We start from the raw sequence: 22,323 nt of genomic DNA on the forward strand, positions 1-22,323 counted from the left end.
TGAAAAGGTAGTATCAGATTCCGTTTTAGAATTCCTTTATTTTAATTAGCATTAGTAGTTTTAAATGGTTAAAAGCTGATTTCTCTAGAAAACACCACAGAAGAGAAACCTAAACCACTGTATCAATAGATACTGCTGTTGTGCTTCATTGCAGCTCAGAAAGAACCACCTCTCAGATTTGGATCTGTGTCCATTAAGCTATCGGTGTCTCTCAACAGACTGCTAACAAAGGTCCAATTACTGAAAATTGCCGTCTAAGTTTTTGTGACCTGGACATTTACACACCAGGAAATTAATGAGATTAGCTACGTAACGGCCACCATATCGTTATGAATTTCAGCCACAGATGACAGATTCTAATCTCAATGGTGCAGAGCTCTGTATCACTGAATATATCATTATGCAGGAACCAAATTTTTAAGATACATGACAATTCACACCACACATCTGGCACTACAGCTTTGCTTTATGGCAGGAGTATTTTTAAGTGATAGCAGAGCTATGACCTTGATTTCACAAGTTCATTAAAAACATTGCTACAATCTGCAGTAGTCTTCCTCCTGAGCCTAAAGAAAAAAAATCCCCCCTCGGCTTAAAATAGTTTGTATTTCTACATCAAAGGCACAGCAAAGTCCAACAAAAAATGTCAGCAGCAAAGGAAAATTTTCTTTAGAGTTTACTCTAAACCATGCTGCTCCCTCTAACCGTGACTCCTATTCAGTATCTCTGTAAACACTGTATAGTCAAAACCTTGCAGTGTGTTTTGAATATGTACCCCTATGCCTCCTTAAAATGCCTTCAGTCAGTGACTTACATCACACCAAGTCAGCTAACATGGCCTACCATTACAATTTAAGTATGCACTGGGACTTGAACATGAGCTGCTCCATCGTAGCACCGTTTCTTATCCTTCACAGCATGACTGAGACTCAGGAATACACTGCTTTAACTGCAAGCCGCACATTACTTCAAGAAAACCCACTGTACCGGTAACTGTAGCTACTATTTATTGGAAATAAAAAGCATATAGAATTAACAAGGACATTCTTAATAGTGAATATCCCAGCTGATAACAATTTAACATCTTGTGCATTTCACACGTCTGTGATATATTACTAACCCTTGCACTGGGCAAGCCATTCACATCTCATATGCTGCGCTCAATTCACCATTAGAAGCAGCAAAGCAATCCAGATGTCCTGCACTGTTTGAAAATACAGTCAGTGAATACATTAGAGAGGTACAGAAATTAAGTTATTGCTATGAATCAGTTAGTTATGAAATTTAATAATCAATTTGTTAGCACCTGATGTAAAGCTACGATCTGTCAGCAGCCTCCCAAGCTGGCTGTGTGCAGCAGTAGATATTTCCAAGGGAATTAATTACTGATGATTTGCAAAGGTAAGAATAATATTTTTCAACAAATGTAGCCTGTGCACTAGGAGGTTAAACAAGCACTGCCAAAATGTCAACAGAGTTCTTGGCTTTGGTGTTCTCTCACTTCAAGCGTAATGAAATAGTTAACCAGAAATTATGCAAAGGGAATACTTTCAAATCTTCCCATGAAGCAGAATGTCACACCATCTGGGGCACTTCTCAAGTGATTTGAAAAGTTCACACTGTTTGGAATTACGCAGAAATTCAACAGAAAAGGCCTTGCCATATCCCCAAAGTCCCATAAGCAACTGTAAGTCTATGTCACGGCCAGCAAAGAAGGCAGAGTTGTGACTGTTCTTCCACAAAGAAGCAAAGTCATGGCCCACTGAACTTTTACATCCCATAACATCACCCATGTTGCTTTCTCTGTAAGTTAGAAAATGGCACTTCCTTCTGTGAGGGAATGGCTACGTTCACAAAGGAAATAACCAACATGCAGGCTAGGCTAATGGCTCTCCAGAAAAAGGGCGAGTTAGACAGCCCTCTCCAAAAATCCCTCTCAGTTTTACAAGCAGCACTGACGGGAAACTGAGCAACAAGAAAATCACTAAGAATCAGGCAGCAGCAGGAAATCTCAGAACCATTTATAATCTAACAATGGCCCCAAAATATGTACTTGTGTGATGAAAACAAACAGAAGAGCATTGCTTAACCAATGCTTTTGCAAATTTATGCTTAATGTCAAAATTCCCTTTTTCTAAAAATATTGATGGAAAAGTCAGCAAAAAGACCCTCTTTGCCACCTGTCAGCTGACAGAATTGTGGATCCTCGTCAGACAGGCTTAATTTTAAGGCAAGCTACTAACACAGGACTTAGAGCCCTGATGGATGACCTCCTGCTAGAAGCAAGGAAAATTCTCTGAAATTGATCCTACTGGATTTCTTTGCAGGATTTGACACTGTTGATCAGCAAATACTTCTGCCCCACTTCAAAGAGATTAATGGGAGTGTGCACTTAAACTGCTCGGCTTCTTCCTTTGTACCAAATACATGGGAATTATTATGAGCAGCTGCCCTTATGTCTTCATAATATATTATCTACATACGGCCATATACGTCAAACATCTCTCAATCATTATTCATTACCACTATAAAATCTTCAGTATACAATTTCATAAAAGTTTGGAGAAGGAACAGACGTCTCAACAGATTTAGAAATAAACAGAAAACATCCATTAGTCCTTATTTTCACTGTATTACCTTTTTACACATACAGAGAAAGAAAGAAAAAAAAACCAAAACCCAAAACAAAACCAAAACAAATCAAAACAAAACCAACTAAAAAAACCCCATATCATCTTATTTCTCCAGAAATTAGTAAATTATCTTCCTTTGTCGAAAAAATGTCATTTTACCTGTAGGGGGACAGAAGAGTTTTAAAGACCTATTCTTCATCTTAATGGGTTACAGAAGCAATTTCAGCTGTAGTGAAAATTTTAAAGTTGAACTTCTGAAATTCAGACCCAATATTAAATACAGAAACACTTAAACATTTAACATTTTTAAATATTTAACCTTAACACTTTCAACATTTGTAATCTGGACCTCAAACTGGCCTTAGTCAAACCTTTGGCCAAAGCACCTTCCCTCACAAATGATCCAAGCTGGAAGTTCTCCTTCCACTCCTGCATGAGTTTCACAAGGACAACACACAAAGTAAGAAACACAGAGATGAGGTTTAATTTCCTGACATGATCTGTCTCCCATACTTGGCTAATTTATACACTGCAGTTATAGAATCATAGAATGATTTGGGTTGAAAATGACCTTAAGTTCATCTAGTTCCAACCCCCCTGCCATGGGCAGGAATGCCTCACCCTAGGCCATGTCACCCAAGGCTCTGTCCAACCTGGACTTGAATGGTATATGATGATAGAAATCTGACAAATTAGGACCTTTTTAATCAACATTTTCTTATTTAGTATCACTACATCAGCAAATCACTTGCTTTTGATAACAACTTATTAACAAGAGGTGTCAGTACTGCTCTTCCCTCACCTCAATGCCTCCTCAGGACTACATTTCAAACCAAATCCATCCAACAAACCATGACTGCCTTTGTAAATGTTTCATCTTTGCTAGTTCTGTATCTCAAGGGCCTCAAAGTACATTAGTATGAACGGATTCTGAAAGTCACAGGGCTAGGCTGGGGTAGAAGAGAGCCGGACAGGGCTTTGCAACTTAATTTCTCTACTTCTACACCCTTTAGGCATACCCATTTTGCATCCTCTTTCTTTTCTCAAGCCCTGGCAGAATAAGAGGGGCACTTTGTTCTATTCCTTGCCATGCCTTCAAATGATATTTTGTTTTGTTTTAAATCTCCCTGATGCTTAGGAGACAGCAGCAATGAAAATATCCAGAATCTGTTAATTTTCATTCACCAGCACACCTAGGGACATTTGCTACCTCCAAGCAGACACATACATCTTTCTCAGAATCCCAATAACAAATCATTATTTACACGTATACACAAGCAGTTACAAACAAGCTTAAGCCAGCTGTAAAGGAACATCTATTTTTGCAGTAACCATGGAATGATTTGTTGCTTCTGTGCGTACTTCTAAACGTACAAATTTCATTTGTACACAGTAAGCACTTGTTAGAAAAAAGAAAGTAACAACTCACACGGAAGGTCAATTACTACTTTTATTACATATTCGTGGTGTTTCCCATTGAAAATACTTAACTCCTTGGAAAATATTTTTGGGACCACGCTTGATCATTCAAACAATAAAACACTTCATGCATTTTGAACATTACACCTGCCAATGACAACTCCTTCCTCTGTTTTGCCTAGAGATATATAGAGCAGTAATAGAGTTCAGAAAGCGCCTGCAGCTGCACGTTGCCATTCACACCTGAAAGTTCCCATGTTGTGATAAAAATTAATGTACTTCGACATCCTCTGGGATTTTTGGTACCTTGGGAACATTTAATGAAGAAATACAACCTTCTCAGACTACAGCGCAAATTTCTGGATTCTAAGATTAAGACACGCGGTGTATGCGTGGCCTGGCTAATGTCAGCACGAAGGCTTCCACACCCAAGTGCCAGAAAACTCTGCCTTCATGTGTTTTAATTATCTCCCATAGAAAGCATTTAACTAAATAGACTAAATATGTTTTAATATATATATAATTAAATAGCTACTCAGACTTTCTAGAAGACATCAATTAAACACACAGATCTTCTTAAAAACTATTAAGCTATAATGCTGCCAAATCCTTGTTTTATCTGTGCCAGAATATATTTTAATCAGGCATATTAACTTATATGTATTTTACTTCCTTAAATACCCAAACCAGCCTTCACATGACACAGAGGCTTTATGAGTCATTTTAGACTCAGCTTAGGCTTAGGTATAAACACAGGGCTTCGAATAGGAACCAGAACAGCCAGTGTGCTGAGCAGAAAGCCACTGGGGAGTTATCAAGATTTCTTCATTAGGTTACACTGAAAAGAGTGCAAAGTGTTCAAAAAACAAGCATCAAGTTTTCAAGATTTTGAGGCAGCACAGTTATATCCATAAAACTGTGTAACAAACACCTAACAAAATCATTCTGTTAGTAAAATTGACATTTTGTAGATGCAACTATACACAAAGTTATGGTGAATTGTCTTTTTTTTAATATAACTTTTACTTTAAAAAAAAAAAATGTTCTGAGGCAGGAGATATTTCCATGATAACAGCAGATGAAATGAAAGGTGATTGGTGAAAATATGATCTCTGCCTCTCTAAAAGTGGGAGGGGCTAAGCTGGAGATATTTTTAATTTAAAAAATATGGAAAACAGTTTTTGGATCCACATGACTTGACACATGCTACCACAATGGGGTAATTGTGTACAAGAGCTTAAAAACAGAAGAAAAAAGAAAAAGAAACAGTATTTATGCAGAAAGCCAATCCCTAGGCTTTAATAAGGCACAGTACCACCACAAAGGGAGGAAAAAAAGTTTCACCCTAATATTATTATGTATGTTTCAAGTGCAGTCAGCCTTTGATCTTATTTAAATTTAAGATACGTGCTGTCTGCAACAGTAACTTCTGAACTATGCATGCTTCAATTCTTAATTCTATGTGGATATTTTTTGATATCTCAAAATGTACAATGTTGTCCAGAAGTTTGTGCCTCAATGGCACTGTCAAAACACCAACTGTATTCCAAGTTGAAAAGACAAATACCATAGCTTAACTGTTACTAGCTTTAATTCACAAACAGTATTTCTATAAATGGCAAAGAGCTAACAGATTTGTTCAGTGTTAGAAAATATGTTTAAATTTGGAAAGACAGTACACAGTGTCAACTATCATCCATGACAGAGATACATCTACAACAGAATCATTAAGCATATTGTCATAATGGCATCACTAATAATTTGTTTAAATTATATATTCATTTTTTCTGGATCTTTTAAGGTATCTACGCAACAATGTGCTAAACAGATCCCATTTTTACATATGTATTTATATGCATGAATAGAATTTATCACACAATGTGTATGATTTAATCGTGGTTAAACTGGAACTAAAACCAACACACCTGCAATATGTCAGTCGTAATACATGTAAGAAAAACAGTTTTCTGGAGTGAATTTTCAGCAGGCTCTGAAATCTTAATTGCACCCACAAGATTTCAGAGTGCTTCTGCTTGCAGCATGAAAAATTAATGTACTCATAGAGTTTGAGGCCTCAGTTAAGGAGGCCAGCTGAAAATCTGGCCTTCTCCATTTTGGGTCTGGTCAGGGAAATAAGAAAAGACTGAAATTCCAAATGGAGAATCATAATTCGTAAATGCTGTCTTTTCCATATTTCTACATGCAGTGTAAGTGAACAAACTGTTTGCAAATGCCGATTCTTGGCAGAAAAAAACAAATCAAACCAAAGCAAAACAAAACAAAAATCCTATTTTAAAGTATAGGAAAATAACTGCAGTGAAAATCTACATGTGGAAGTCCTACATAACTGTGAATTGCTCTACCAATTCAGAAAATTCCAAGTAGTAGCTGCTGACAAACACTATTTTCTACCTCTAAGATAATCCAAGATTTTTCAGGATATTTTTTTTTTCCTTGAACATTGAGAACATTAAAATGATGTCTTACTCTTTGGCTGAAGATAACTTTAATTCAAACCAAGTGGCACTGTGTACCAATCAAAACTAAAGATGCAAATAAAATTCCATCTGTAACTTCAGTGCTCACTTCTGCCTGCTGTTTTGATCATAGAAGTGTTCTCATGCTGAGGATCAGGCAAATGACATGACACCATGATTGTAAATATTGACAATATTTATAGGTAGCTATTTAGAACCGAAACATTAGTGCTGTCCCCCAATTAAAGTATGCTGGGTTTAGTCAAATACGTGGCGATTAAACTGAGAAATGCATACCAAAGTATCACATCCACAAATCTACATTCTTACTCAAATACCAAACCCCACAGACCCTGAACTATCAAACACTGATGCTGGCTAAATTTAAATGCTACGTTGCATACAATCACAGGAGGGCAGTCATTTTGTCTATAAAATGGATTAATACCAACCATAATTCCTCACATTGTGCCCACTCAATGAACAGGAGATTCAATTCAATGTTTTTTTAGTTCCCAAAGCCTAATATGAAAGATTGGTTGGTCTTTCTCTTCCACCCTCACAAAAATCAGCTAATGCCAATCCATCTGAGCTCAGAACAATATTATAAATAGATTATTTATTTGATTTTCCATAACAGAGACATTCAATCAACTGTCTGAGCTGGTAACCAGCAGAGAGGAAACACTAGATGTGGATAAAAGAGGTAACTTGAACAAAACTAGTTATATAGATGCACTAAGACCTCTTTTCCTACTCTCATCCTAACCCTAGCACTGCCTTCACATGGAATGAAGGTTGAGGTCTTCACTCCTGGAGGAAATACCCAGTGAGGAAGGTATATCTAGACAACGAGCCAGGAATACTAAAAGACAGACAGAAATCACAGGCAGGAAGGGGGGAATAATAATAAACCACAGAAATAACAGCATTGCATTGCATTTCAAATGACAAGAGAGGCTAAAATTAGTCGCTATTACTGCAACACAACAAACATTCTTTCTCTAAATAATTTGATCTGTAAGTCCTTCAGCACCATCTTTCACAAAGTTAGATTTCCATTTTATGTCCTAGTTACATTGTGTTCAGGTGAGCTACAATGAAGTAAGAGGTAGATCAAGACTTAAACAGCAATATCTTTTATTCTGTCTTCTCCCAGAGACAACTTTAGGAGAGCCAATGAAATTATAACATTTAGGTTATTACAGAATCTTTGTAATTGAGGGCAAGAAAAACTGGCAAGCACTCTTATTCTCGTAAGGGAAGTTTATACTTTGCTGGGATCACGGAACTGCAGGATCTAGAATAATCTGCAAAACCCTTCTCCCCCAAAGCTTTACTTGAAACTGCATGGATAAAAAAGGTCTCAGAAGGAGAAACATCTGCATCAACTCAGGAGTATTGGTAATGCAAACAAAAACTTATTTCTTTCTGTGAGGATGAAGGATTTTTTTAGAATATATTTACAGGAATACAGCTTAATTTACCTGTGTTTACGTGCTCTGAGCTCAAATTTTATCTGCGGACAAGGCTGCAACACCTTGCAAATCCAAACAGGAATAAAAGATTCCTATCAAATCTCAGAAGCATGATAACTTGAAGATTAATCATCTGATTTTTACTTTCAGAAAAGGAAGCCTTCTTATCTCTGAAGTACTATTCCAATTTATGATAAATATTTCTTTTCAGAGTAACTCTTTCCTCCTGTTTATTATTTATGTTTTTCTCCATGCTCCCTCTGTTGCATGATTTGTTTTCTGTATGCAACCAGACCCTGTTAAATTCCTGCTGAGCAGAGGATGACATTTCTTCATTCTTCACGTAGTTTCCACAATCTCTCAGATTCTCAAGCACATTCAAGAAGGATTTTTGCTTTTCTGTCTCTACAACTTTTTGATTAGGGCAGACTTACAATCTCAGCAATTTTTTCCCTGCTCCCTGCAATCCCACCACCCTCCCCAGCTGCAATAGGTTTTGATGTTTAACTCAATAAAATTTAGGGATCCTTTTTCTGGAGTTGTTCCATTCTAGTTTTCTCATCCTGGAAGACATCTGTGAAAAACAGTCCTTGAAGACCCTTTCCCAATAGCTATCAACCAGGGAAGATCAGGCTCCCGGGCTGTGATGTGACTGAGTACACCCTTATATCTGCTGATAAAAAATAGTGCCTAGGGTCACGAAGTGCTCCAGAAAAGCAGAATTTCAAAAGACACGCAAATCTATCCTTTATTTTGTAAATTTTAGTTATTGGGTCAGCTTTCATCAAGATCTGTAGCTCACCAGAGTTTCCCTGAAAGCAACAGTAGACTGGAGAAATTAAACAGACAGTAAAACTATCTGCACCCAGAAGTGTAAGATGTTCACTACTGAATACAAAAGGCCTCTTCACATAACATTTTGTAGGAAATAAAAATACAAATGTTATCAAAATGTGTGAGTTCATCTAAACTTTCTCCTTCACACTTTAAAATTATTGTAGTTTTTTTCCCAGAAACCAAGATCTATACAACTTAGAACTCAAATGATAGCTTTGTTTAGGAAAAACAAACACACACTTAATTTGCCTTTCCTACTAGTTTATTGTTAAGAAATCTGTAAGAGATTTTATAAGAAAGAAAACTCTGTACTTATAACTTATTTCCCATGCTCATTAACAGGACTTAGAGCTACCTCATGGGAACTGAAGAGAGTGTATCACAGAATGCCTTCTCCTACAGGTGCATGAGATCAGAGATACCAAAGCCTTTTAAGAAAGTTAGGCTACCAGCTGACAGACTTGCCAAAGCATAAACAACAAGAGTCAGTCTGTCACCAAAACCTGTAAGATTTCTTTCAATTGCTCATAAAGCTACTAATGCAAAGGAAACACTGATCGGACAAAAGCCTCTGGATGCTATAGCAAAACAAATAACCGAAGAGACAAAAGTAGTTAGCATACATTAGGGCTGGAAAACACATAGGGCTACCACTGTAGCAATAAGATGCTATGCCATATAATTGCTTTTCTGAACATATCCAGACATAGTTAAATCACAGAAAATCAGAGCCAAAAAGCCCTAGTAGGTCTTCCAGTCCATTCTCCTGCCAGTGCAGATGATTGTAAGGTAACTCTTCTGTATCTTCATCAGATAAAAGATCCACTGCTACAGGCAGTGTGTGGGGTCTGGTTTCCATCCAGCTTCAGACTTTAAACAAAATATAACTGGAAATTCATTTTGGTCAAAACCTCACAAGTCTCACAACAGATACAGACATTAAACTTTCCTATAATGCCTGGAGTAGCCCTGCCGGACACTCACGCATTTGAGACACAAATATCTGAAGGCAAGGCAGAGGCCATAAATGCTATTACTAAAAGTTTGCCAAATAAAATGGGAGTGAAACATTCATAAAACATGTCTATCACTGACAATGTAGTTTAACAGACCTACACTGGTTAAACAATGTATGCCAACAAAAGTAAAACAGGTTTTACTGATTATATATCTTTACTGATTCTATATATTCTCATTTTCTAAGTTCTCTGGCAAAAACTGATTTAAGCATGTTCACTTCAAAGGATTTACAAACATGCATACCAAATGGACTAGCTAGGATGACCACGATATATCTACAACACACAAATCGTGTTAAGAGCTGCGTTTGGAAGAAGGGTGGGTTTAACTTTTCACTGTACTATATAGTTTTTAAATGAATGTAGCATACTAAAAGCATGAAGAAGCTAAATTAAAACATTTACTGTTTGCATATTATGAAAATGACTGCTATGTCTTTCTATTTCAAGAAAATTTTAATACATGACAACAATATATGGTAAGAAAATATTGTTACCAAGGATTTTAGCAGTAAAGGAACTTGTGTTAGAAGTCAGTTCTGACAATTCTTTGAATCTAAAAGATCTATAAGTACTAAAATGTCATCTGTCTATCCATGTGAGATTTAGCTTTGGCAGTATTTCAAAAGTGAAAAAACATGCTTTGTTATATATTTTTCCTATGACAATATATTTTCAAAGCTAAGAGGCCAAATTCTCCTGAGAAGTTCAGTAAGATATATATGTGTTACATAAATACTTGCAGAAAAAAGCGAAGTTTGAATACTCACAACAATCAATGGGTCAAACTGTGGATAAAAGCACAAAGTGCAGAATTTATTGCCAAGAGCTGGCAATTAAAGATTTCAATTCATTTCTTCGATTTAGAGATTCATTGTTCTGCTCAAGCTAAATTAAACAAGCCATTTGGAAGCTAACCTGATTATCGCCATATAAATTTGTCTATTGTTAAGTGATGTCATTAGGAACACCTCTCCTTCCATTTTTTTTTTTTTTTTTTTTTTAATTATAGACTATTCCAGACAGAGGTCTGGAAAACAGAGCTGTCTGGCTCAGATGGCTATTTTTTTAATGCTTTAAAATAAAAAGAGAGAGCACAAAGGTTAGAAAAGAAAGTAAGACAAGAAGTGCAATAATTGCTCATCCCTGACCTCTGCCAAGCCACTGCAAAACTGATGAAAGTTGCCTGAGCTGTTTTTTATGCAGTTCAGCTTTGACCTTTTTCAATAGCCAAAGGGGTACCAATGCTCCCTTTAATTCTAGGGCTACATGGAATATTAAGATCCATAATTATTACTTTTTTTTAGGATGAAAACAAGTGATCTTTAATTTCCAATAAAGAAAAATCCTGTGAAAAGATTATCCACTAGATCAGTCCAACCATGGTGAATTCTGCCAACTCTGCTCAGCTGATAGAGATATTAAAACAACAAGAAATTCTTATGTGTAATTTTCTGAGTACTTACATATTCTTGGATTTGAATGCTTCAGCAAAGTGCTGCACACTCTGAAGAGAAGCAAGGTCTAAGGTCATTGCTTCTACCTTGGCTTTATGCTGGAACAAGAGAAAATATAAAAAAAGATAAATAAGAGCAAGTTTAGTTCACAGTATCATGTTACAGTAAATGTGCTATGAAACTTACCCGATTCCCTTGTTTAACATTATAACCCCAAAGTGAATACAAATCATCAAAACGAATGGACGAACACAACATTTAGTGCCAAAAGTAGCATTACAATTTTGTGGTTCTGCTAAAAACATATGCTGAGTAACACATAGCTTTATATAATAAAATGAATCAACACAAAGTAGTGTTAAGGTTAATATGGTATCTTTTAGCTTCCATTTTGCTGGTGAAACTTATGTAACTCATGAAATATAAAGTACAGGAAGCATTATTCTTAATGCATGGCATTCTTTACACAGCTACCAAAAGAAAAATACTCAGTAACTACTCCATAAATAACAGTTAAATTCAAACTTGCACACAGTATTCCAAACAATCTATTGTTCATAGCAGGTGATGTAAAGGTATAAAATGAGTGTAGAAAACAAGTGATCAGACAATTTTTTTTTCACAGAATAAGAGTTTATGAGTGTGTATCTTCTAAAGAAATTGCATATGTACTTAAACTTTTCCCCTAGAAGAGGACATGCAATCCCACACAATGACCTTGGGCACCACCAAAACAACTCGAAATTTTCAGCTTTAAGCTTCCTCAGACCTTTTGAAACACACTCCAAATCTTGGAACAAAATGAACCAAGTCTATTTTCATTGCAAGCACTGAAGTGAAAGCAAGTCACCACAGAAACCAGCAGTCTGTGGTTGTTCTAAGCCACAGTTCTGAAGGAGCTTTCATTTGACTGCAGCTGTGTGTCTGTACCACCACATCCAACAATTGTCTAGTTCTTCCACAGACACTATATTTAAGACATCTATGATCCTCTGCAAAAATACCAATTCTCATGACAGTTAAGTTACAGAGATCCCCTAAGGAATTATGAACTTCTGTTCTTTGTGTTCACCTTCACTTTTAGACTCACTACTGCCCATCACCACATACACACTCTGGTACATAAAGGAAAGCTGGCAAAAGCCCTGTACTCTCCCCAGACCTAAGCATGTCAACATTCAGCCCACTCTGCTTAGCTTATACAGTAAAAAAAAAGAAATTAGAGGGACACTTCATGTAATCCCAACATGCCACCTACACCTATGTATAGCGGTCATGGACCAGACTGGACATTAGCACTGCTCAAAGAAAGAGTAAGAACAAGAGGAAGCAGATACAGTGGTACTATGCAGTCAAAGGCAGCATTCAAATGGAGAGGCAATAGGAACTTTGTTAGCACCACGGTGTAAACAGCAATCTATTGTGATTACAACGTTATACAATGACTATTTCTGAAGGAACAAGAAGGAAGCAGCACACGTCCCAGCACAAAAAGAAACCAAGAGGAGTGCTCCCATTGTCTCCCAAGCTCAAGCAATTCATCTGATCTCCGTGTTTCATTACATCTGGTACTTTTCTCCCTACATCTGTTACTCTTCTCCCTACATCTGTTTTCTATTTTGCTAGCATCCATTCTGCCCGCCACAATTACCTTACAGGTTGGGTTTAAACAGAATGTCACTCAAAATCTTTTTGTCCCACTCCAGCCAGACTTATCAGCACAACAAAATAAACACAACTAAAATTTCAACAGGTTCAGTTTCCATAAGAAATATCAATTGATGGAGTCTGAAAACGCTAAACCAAACTTAACTTGGTTATGAAGAGGTTTTTTACTGTCACAAGATGCACATCATCCTGGAACTCATTTTGCCCCACTGGGTAAATATTTTCTTCTGTTTGATGGTCAGAGACTTGAGAAAGATGATGCTACTTTGCATTACGCAACAGACCTCCATAACAACTTCCCAGTTCAAAGCTGTTTACTTAATAGACAAGCAGCGTGTGTAGCTGGGTTCACACTGCTTCTTCTTTTCTCAGTCGAAACATTCTCTTAGCTCTCTCAAGGGTAAAAAGACAAGAAGGCTACAAATACAGGGACATGAGAGGGTCAAAAAAAAAATAATGATCAAGTAGTTCGACAGACTATAACGCAAGTTGCTAGCTACTGTCCTCTTGGGAACACAGACTGAAGCCCACACAGTATTACTCATTGATGCTTCTCTTAGTGTCACGTGTTAGGCTTCTGCTACTGAGTCCAAGAAAAGAAGAGAGGTACCTGTGTACCAAAAGGGAAAAAGACTGAGGCCTCCAAAATACCTTCAGAAATAGAAATTAAAAAGATTAGGATTGGCCTTAGATTTGTGGATTAATATATTGAAAAAGTAAAAACCATAAGTCTAGAAATCATGTTCTTGCAAATGATAAATGGCTGACTGTCAGACAGCAAATGCAAACTATAATCATGTTTTTTCTGTACCAGTTTCGCCAATGAAATGAGACCACATTTCTATTCATACTACATTTTCTTCAGACAGTAAGATAATTTATTTCAAACAATATAACACCACTTCACCTTTTAGTTCTGATACACATACAGAAACAGAAAAAAAACACAGAAAACATTCATTAAGAAATACAGGAAAATGTATCTAAAATGCCCTAAAAAAGGAAAAATTAAGAAGGAAAAAGAAGTATGAGTTTAGTAATTTTTTCCATGGAATACATCAGCAAATCGCAAAACAATTTTTTTTTTCAACTTTCTCCCTGACTTTCCTTTTTAAAAACCTGATGGTAACAGACTGCATTTCTCTCAGATACACACAAAGTCCATACTGAGCACAGAGACAGCCGTTTGCTCTGTTTTCCTGCTTCTGAAGGCATACAAGAAACCAAACTAATTTTCTCCAAATAGTAGCCAGCAGATCTGTTTCAGATTCTCCCTTTTCAACTGATATTCAAGTACTCCTCACTCCAAAGAGGTGCTCTGTAGACCATCAATTCTTACTATAGTTTGAGAAAGTGAAATGCTAGGCCTTTTATATCACACCATTTTCATTTCAAAATTTCATTCCAAATTTTCCTACTTATGCTTCAATGTCACAATTTCTTTTAAAAAAGCTGTGAAATAAGAAATATATTTGCATGCTATGTCCTTAATAATTCTTACTGTAAGAATAGCTCCAACCAATGACAAGCAGACACCTTTTTATTTTCTTACAGTAGCTCAGTATCACCTTTCTTACGTTTTGCATCTTTCCCTATAAGCCTATGTGGCACATATCACATATTGTGCTATTTATAGAAAAATAAAATATTTTTAAAGCTAAAACCCATTTTTGCTAAAAGGCACTGTAACTATAATTGTAATCCGCAGTCAGAACTGATTGTTAATGGTATGCTGCAAATCCTGATCTAATGTGTCATAATTGTATTATGCTGATGTCTCTCACTATTTCACTTCACATATTTTCAGTACTGAATTATGCCTCATTTTATGTTGTGAAATCTTAAATGGGACTTGCCACTTTCCCAAATACAGAACACAGTCTTAAAACTGACATCATAAGACCAACACACTAAGGCAGAAAACTCCAGAATTTTTTAAATTAAATCAACAAAAGATATTAATGGTTCCTTCATTATTTTAAATAACATAATTTAAGGGAAAACTAAGTAACATAATGAGTGTAGAGTCATTTAAAGAGCTCACTTCTAAATCTCAGGATCACTACTACGTGGCACACTTGAGAGCCTGTGCAACGTGAGCTGGTGCCCTCACTGCAGATTCCCAGGCCAGAAGTCCCAATGTGCCCTAAACCACTTTCAGAACTAGATTTAGACCAGCTTCATAAACTGGCCAAAAGGACAATAGACACAAAGGCAGATACGCCTCTGCTGTCTACTGAACTGTGTGGAAACAAGGTCAGCTAGAACCAGCTGAAACTGTTCTTTTGTGTTGGGGAGTATTTGTGTTTCATGAATCCCAAAGAGCAGTTCAAGGCTCACAATGTCTAGGCACCAACATCCTGTCTCTGAAGAAAGGGCCAAAGGCAGATTATCTTCTGGTTCCTAACAAGTCCTCTTTTAAACACAACACAATAACATTTTGCAAAGTGCAAAGAAAAAATAGTATCTTGTATTTCATGATTTTATGCCCAGTTCTGAAAGTATTTTATCAATATTTCCAAGTAACTTTCATTACCCTAAATAACAGCAGAAACCAGTTTGTTCAGTTTTGTATGTAAACCGCTCCCTATTGGATAAAAAAGAATATTAAAAATACTTAAGTGCAATTGGTTATATTTTGCATTCATGCTAGAAAAATGCTTATTGGGCCAGAAACTAAAAAGGAAGTGAAAACATCCAAAAAGCAAGCAATTTCACTATATGCAATGTATTCACTTTACAGCTTAAAAACTGTTTAAAAATGAACACTGCATGGTAGAGTAGTTTGGCAGTAAACGTGATTGTGCATTTGTGTCTTGGTACTGAAGAAGGAGCCTTTTTTCTTAGTGAATTTTTCATTCAAATGTAAGTGATGATTTACGTTAAATATAGGTAAAGCATAGCTACATTTTCCTGAAGGATTGCAAGGAAGTGAAGAGCAGTACAATAAGTTGAAGCATAAAAGCTTTCTCTGTCATAATATTTATTATAATGGCATATAAAATAGCTGAAATAAATAATAGATGACTAAAAGTAAATTCATATGATAAAGAATCTTTCAGCAGACACCATTACTTCTGACTGCTCCAGTTTCATACAGAGTTGAAGAGTCTTAATAAATATGCTGTAGCCCCTGTATCTTATGTAAGCACAAGTCATTTTGTAAGGGCCTACTTAGAATGTAACATAGTGGACACTACATAATTTACTGTGTAATTTTACTCTCAAAAAATACCACGTATAAATCTTTGATATTTAAAAATCCTTAACTCAAAACTCAATACATAGCACAACAAAAAAAGTATCTGACTTTGAGAGACTGAAAGTATAACAAAATGGTATAAAGCAGTTTAATTTGATTAAGAAAAATCCTGATGATGACATCTTGGAATGCAGCGTGAGAAACAGAAAACCTTCAGGAACAAAATAATTTGACATCAGAGCTGTAGAAAAGTCTTAAAATAGATAAATAACCAAAACTCAGCATATAACAAGCAATGCCCAAATAAACCCGTATTTCCATGTTGAGGACAAAGCAGAGGATGTTTTAGAAGCACATCTGACAATTTGACACATGGCTTATGGCAGTCAATAGCCAGTGCCATGCACTATTTATGGAGGTACATAATAGGGAAAAAGGCTTTCACTCAGGATTAGGACTGTAAGTATTATTGTTCCTAATGTAGGCAACATTTGGTACTTCATGCAAAACTGTATTTATGTAACACCAGCTTCATCTTCTTGTGTGCGTTGAATGCCATGCAGCTACTTCTTATGGAAGTGCTTTAAGAGTAATACAACATATATGCTAGATGCTTCAGTAGCATGTCTTTCCACTACATTCGATATACCTTAATAAAGTTCATTAAAAGTCATCATGGTGGAACATTTTTATATTCATTTTTCTAGGTTTTACTTCCCTTCTACTCCCCAATATCAGCAATTTTTCAAATTTTCACTAACTTTATACAAGAAGGTACACAATGCAAACCAATTTCCTAACTACTAATTATTTTATTAACCCGTTTATGTGATATACAAGGAAAATGCTGGGACTAATCATGATTCTTCATGAAAATCAGAGATTAAAAGCATTTTCTTTCTTTCATTACAAATACAACTTATTTATTAATACCTGGTTTCACTATTTCCCAAACATATTTGTTTTACCTGTATTTTGGCTGTAAATTACTGGTGTAAATTCTTCCGTCTATTCACACAGAATCACAGAATCCCAAGGGTTGGAAGGGACCTCAAAAGATCATCTAGTCCAACCCCCATTCATCTTGCCCATCCTACCAAACATACTTTCATGCTGCATGTCAGCTCTCTCAAAAACAGATTTTGTATAGTGTAGCTCTTTCTGCTTAAGTAACTATATCTTCATGTTCTTTACAAAAATGGAATTCCTGCAAGGGTTGCCTTCATCCAAGTCAAGTGAATTAACACATATATAAAGACCTAATGGGTCAGTATGAGCCTCAGACTGCTAGGATTACTGGTCATCCTTGGACCTACATTTTATTATGAAGAATGAAATACAAGAACAACAACTACTACTACTATTCTTATTACTATTCCTATTCCTATTATTTACTTGCCTCTACCCTTTCTCCAGAACATGACTGCTTGACAGAGAACAGTGTTTATCTTCTGGGCATCGTCTACAACTTAAGAGCGGTAAGAGGCCTCTTCAGAAAAACCTGAAGCCCTCAAGCTGTAGTAGGATTGTACTGCAAATGAATGTCTTGGAGGTGCAACGGCAGTTCCCCACACATGACAGTCTCGAATGAATACCTGTACTGTGTATTTAACTATTGAGCTCAACTGAGTTATAAAAGCAGCAGAGACGTCTGGATCCTCCTTTAGCTACAGATTAAATACAAAGGCCACAAATGAGCCACTGAACTTCTGGAGAGATGTGGAAGAGTAATAAATATGAGGCAATGTGAAGGAGAACAGTTTCTGAGGATGCCATACACCAACCTGGCATTTGTTCTTCACATTTGAACAAATATAACAGCTGTATTTCCCCATCTTCTAAACACTTAATTTACCTACAATTTAAAATTTACATCACAAACACAATGTGACTGAAGTCTCTAGGTACAGATCATATGTTTAACTCGGACACGAAAGAGCTTTCTTGGTCATGCAATAGTCATTCTAAATTCCCTAATAATTTAAAAACTGTATCTCTTTCTTCTAGTAAATTTGTACACATGAAATGCAGAATACACTTATTACTTTCTTTGTTGTTTCTTCATTTTTCATATTTTAGTGTAATTTTTATAAATCTTCTGCAATAAGTAGCACTACAATAAGCAATAATATTATTTTGCAATCTTTACATTAGTTGACTCTCAGATCAATATCTGCAAATTTGTCCTTTTATATCTTCTGAAGATAATTATAAAGGGGAAAAAATAAAGGAAAAACATCTGCATTTCTTTCTGAAATTAGTATCTTTAGAGAAGTAAACTATGCCATAGTAACCTTAAATCATGCTTTAAAAAAGAGTAAAATAATTCAGTCTCCTATGGGCAGTCTTAAAATTGCTTATTCCTTAACCAGAGAGAACAAAACACACACACACAAAATTGCTAGACTATAATTTCAGCGTACTTCGTTTTGTAGGCTCCAAATGTCCCTGATGTTTCCTGAATGCGCATGGTTCCATTGCAGGCAGTACACATCTGCTTCAGTAACAAGAAATTACATGCATTTTAAAAAAGAAAATAAAAATCTACTGTAGGTTTTGGCAATAGGAATTTGTTTAGCTCTTAATGTACATGAACTGTGGGTATTTACTTAGGAGCCTACTTTTAGCTGGATATTTTTCTTTCTCTGGATTTAGACCACTTCTTTCCGTCTCCAAACGCCCATTCCTGTAAAGCTCATTTGAATTTATCTCGGAGAATCTCAAATAATCTAGGCAATATATTACATGTATGTGGTTTACTATTCTAATAAACATATCTTCTTGTTTATAGAATAATCGAGGGAGCCTGGGAACATGCCACAGACTCTCAGCCGTGGAGAGCCTCCTATTCAAATGCTTTCAATTCTTTTCATTCTGCAAGATTTGAAGTGATAACAGAATACATTTTCAAAAACAGCAACAAGGCAAACGGCATTGGGATAATTTAGAAGCTACAGACTTGGGTTCCTTTTAAAAACTTCCTCAATTTGACAGGTTTTTTTGAGATTAAATAAACCTAGTTTATGGGTTGCTAAGGAATATGCAATACAGGAGACAAACTGGGCAATGGATTTGTTGGAAATGGCAGAGGGAAAACAGTCTTTCTAAACAGACTAAACCAGTAACATCCCTCCTGCAACAGAATACTATCGTTAATTATCCATAAAATTAAAGGCATGTTTTATGTACAGCTATGCATATGCTGATGTATAAAACTTAGGCAGGAGTTTTTACACATAGAGGAAAAACCAGCATCGCTACTGCAGATGACAAACAAGAGGAGAAAAGCATGATGGTCAAAAGGGCAACAATGTTTAAGTAAATACAAAATGAACCCTTTTTCCCTGTTCTCTCATGATCCATAATCATAAGCTATGTTGTTGCCTGAAAGTGCAGACATGCACTGTGCAGTGCATTAATCCTTCAAACACTAACAGATGCTGGCAGGGATTTAGGCTGGAATGTATTTACAAAGTGACAAATTATGTTCCGTATTATACAGAGAGAGAAAGAGCACCCACAAATAGGCTGATAAATGTCAGCTGCAGTCACGACAAACGGTTTATTTTTATTATACTGTAACCACAAATGTTTTTTGCAGGGAGGCCCAAAGATTTATTTGTTGCAGGAAAAAACAAGATTATATATGACACAAAGTAATAACTGTGAGATCCCTGATGTTCTGGGCAGCTTGCCCTCCTGGAGGGCAGACTGAAAAATGTTGCTTAAAAATGGTATGTTATATGACACAAAATAAATAGTTCATAACTCTGTATCGAAACAACAATAACTAATAATTAAAGACAGTCTTAGGACATGGCTTATACAAGTTCAAAGGAAAGCATACTATTTCCTTTAGCGGATGTTGAAAACGATGTTACAATATTAAAATAAATCTTACTAAATTGTTTTAGATTAAAAGCAAAGTGCTGTAATTGCTAGATGGAAGCAACATATATTTTCAATGTGGTCAGAGCTTAATGCTCATATAGCATATGAGCATTAAGTTTAGCAGAATTAATTGGCAGAATAGTGACGTCTGCAGGTTTAAAAATGCATTGCAGCTATTTTGAACTACGTCAAAGCTCACCAGTAGATTTAAGGTACACTTCATTCCCCCCATTCTTAATCCTAGGAAAATACAAATATTGATATAGCTAAAAGTCATCACTCATTAAATCATGAATAATATCAGGATGCTTCAATGTAAACAGAAATAAATACATGAGAAAACAAAGAAATTAAAGAACTGAATAATTATCTATTTAAGGGATTTTAACTGGCAGGTTACAGTGACAATCTCCTAGCATTGAACAGTATAATACAGATATCTGACAGAATGCTATCCTCAAAAAAAATAAACCCATATACAAATTCTTTTGTTTCCACAACTGTTCACATTCCCTAGCTAAGAGATACATTGAAAATGGTCACATTGTTGTGTACGCAATCTTAGAAAGTGAAATAAAAGGACTGAATCACATTAGTAAAGATTTATTGTACAAATAAGAGTTGGCAGGATCAGGTTCTTAATATATGCTCAACATACACAAAACAGACTTGAAGTAAAATATTGTCTTTCTGCATGCACAAGAAAACATCAGGTGTATCTGAACAGTATTAGAATATGGCAACCAGCCATTGTGCCACCTGGTTTGTGAGCACAAAAGAAAGAAGTTTTTCTGTACTTTCTTCCTAAAGAAATAAAGATTGTATGACAAAGAAAATATGAACAAAATAAACACAAAGACTGGAATTAAATTTCTGTGAAAACATGGCCCATCTCAGGAAACATTTTGCCCAACTTGTAGTCAGCAATATAGAAGATAAAACACCAAAAACGTCATTAAAAGCATAAGGTTGTCTAAAAATCTCTGATCAAAGTCTAGACCGTGTATTTTACAGATGCATAAAGCTGACGGCATTCAGACAGAGACTGGAGGGGTCAGGAGGCCATGTCCCATTGTTCTAATAATTAAGAAAGTTTAAAATTACTTTAGAGTAAATGTGAATGAAGTCCAAAATCAAGCGCCTTATTTTCAAGCACCATCGACATGAAAAGCTCTGAAATTTTCATTTAATAAATATAGATGGATTTTCTGATAACATTTTAAACTCTAGATAACAAAAGCACTCCAGAAAATAATTGTCTCATGCAGCAATATAGTGAAAGAGTTGACAATCACCTATGATTATAGTCACTAGAACACTTATTTCCTAAATATAACCTGCCAATGAACAATATAGTGACAAGGATGGAGAGTATGCCTCAAAAGTCGCATTCTTACCAGCACTTGTACATACAAAACACGGAAGTGCTGCCATTACAGAAAGAAAAGCAGCAAGAAAAGCAAAACAACAACCTGCTTTTAACTGAAGAATTTAGTTTTGCCTGAAGAATAGGTGTACAAGACTGATATAAATGCTTTATAGATGAGAGGGAGGGGAAAGTGAGGGAGAAAAAAAAAACCCATCACCACTGCCTTTCCCTTTCATAAAAGAAGCAAAAACTGATCACAAAAAACTGAATATGAAGAGAAGCAGCATCCTAACTGTGAGCAATACTCTTTCTCCTGGACAGAAAGTCTTTTAAGATGCCTTCCACAGGTCTGCACCCACAAGTGTTAATGCCTCGTCTTAATGTAGCCTTTCAAATATTAAATTTGTTTTAATTTAGCAGCTATTATTACATAGCTAAATAACTGGCACACAGTCTACCTTAAAATTTTGCTTTTTAAGGAGCAGCTTAGGCTTTTCCCCAATTTTAAGGTAAATACTGGCTGTACCCACCTGAACACCCGAAATCATGGCAGCTACAGTGTATCTTACCCATATGCCACATGCAAAAATGTAAAACATATTAAAAAAAATCAAAACGAAAATTTCCAAGCAGATGTTTATAAACAGAAGGTAATGGATAAAAACCCAAACACAATGCTGCATTATGTTACATGATTCACTGATGAACCCGTTGGAACTACAGCAAAAAGCCCTTCTGGAAAACTTCCAGAAATTAAAAGGTGCAAACAAGCTGCCTAATACCCTTGCGTAGACTGAATTCTTATGAAGAAAATAAAGTTTATTGTCTGGAAACAGAGAAAGCATGAGGAAAGCACTAAAGCAATGGAGGTGA

General features: G+C 35.9%; 1 protein-coding gene across 1 annotated transcript in view; it reads right to left on the reverse strand.

Moving 5' to 3' along the window:
- The window catches only part of WWOX (WW domain containing oxidoreductase), a 527,331-nt gene that overhangs the window by 399,443 nt on the left and 105,565 nt on the right, over positions 1 to 22,323 (reverse strand). The window contains 1 exon segment of the mRNA XM_065664014.1: positions 11,330 to 11,418. Coding sequence (XP_065520086.1) covers positions 11,330 to 11,418 — 89 coding nt within the window.

Source organism: Lathamus discolor, chromosome Z (assembly GCF_037157495.1).
Source record: "Lathamus discolor isolate bLatDis1 chromosome Z, bLatDis1.hap1, whole genome shotgun sequence".
NCBI classification, from domain to species: domain Eukaryota; kingdom Metazoa; phylum Chordata; class Aves; order Psittaciformes; family Psittacidae; genus Lathamus; species Lathamus discolor.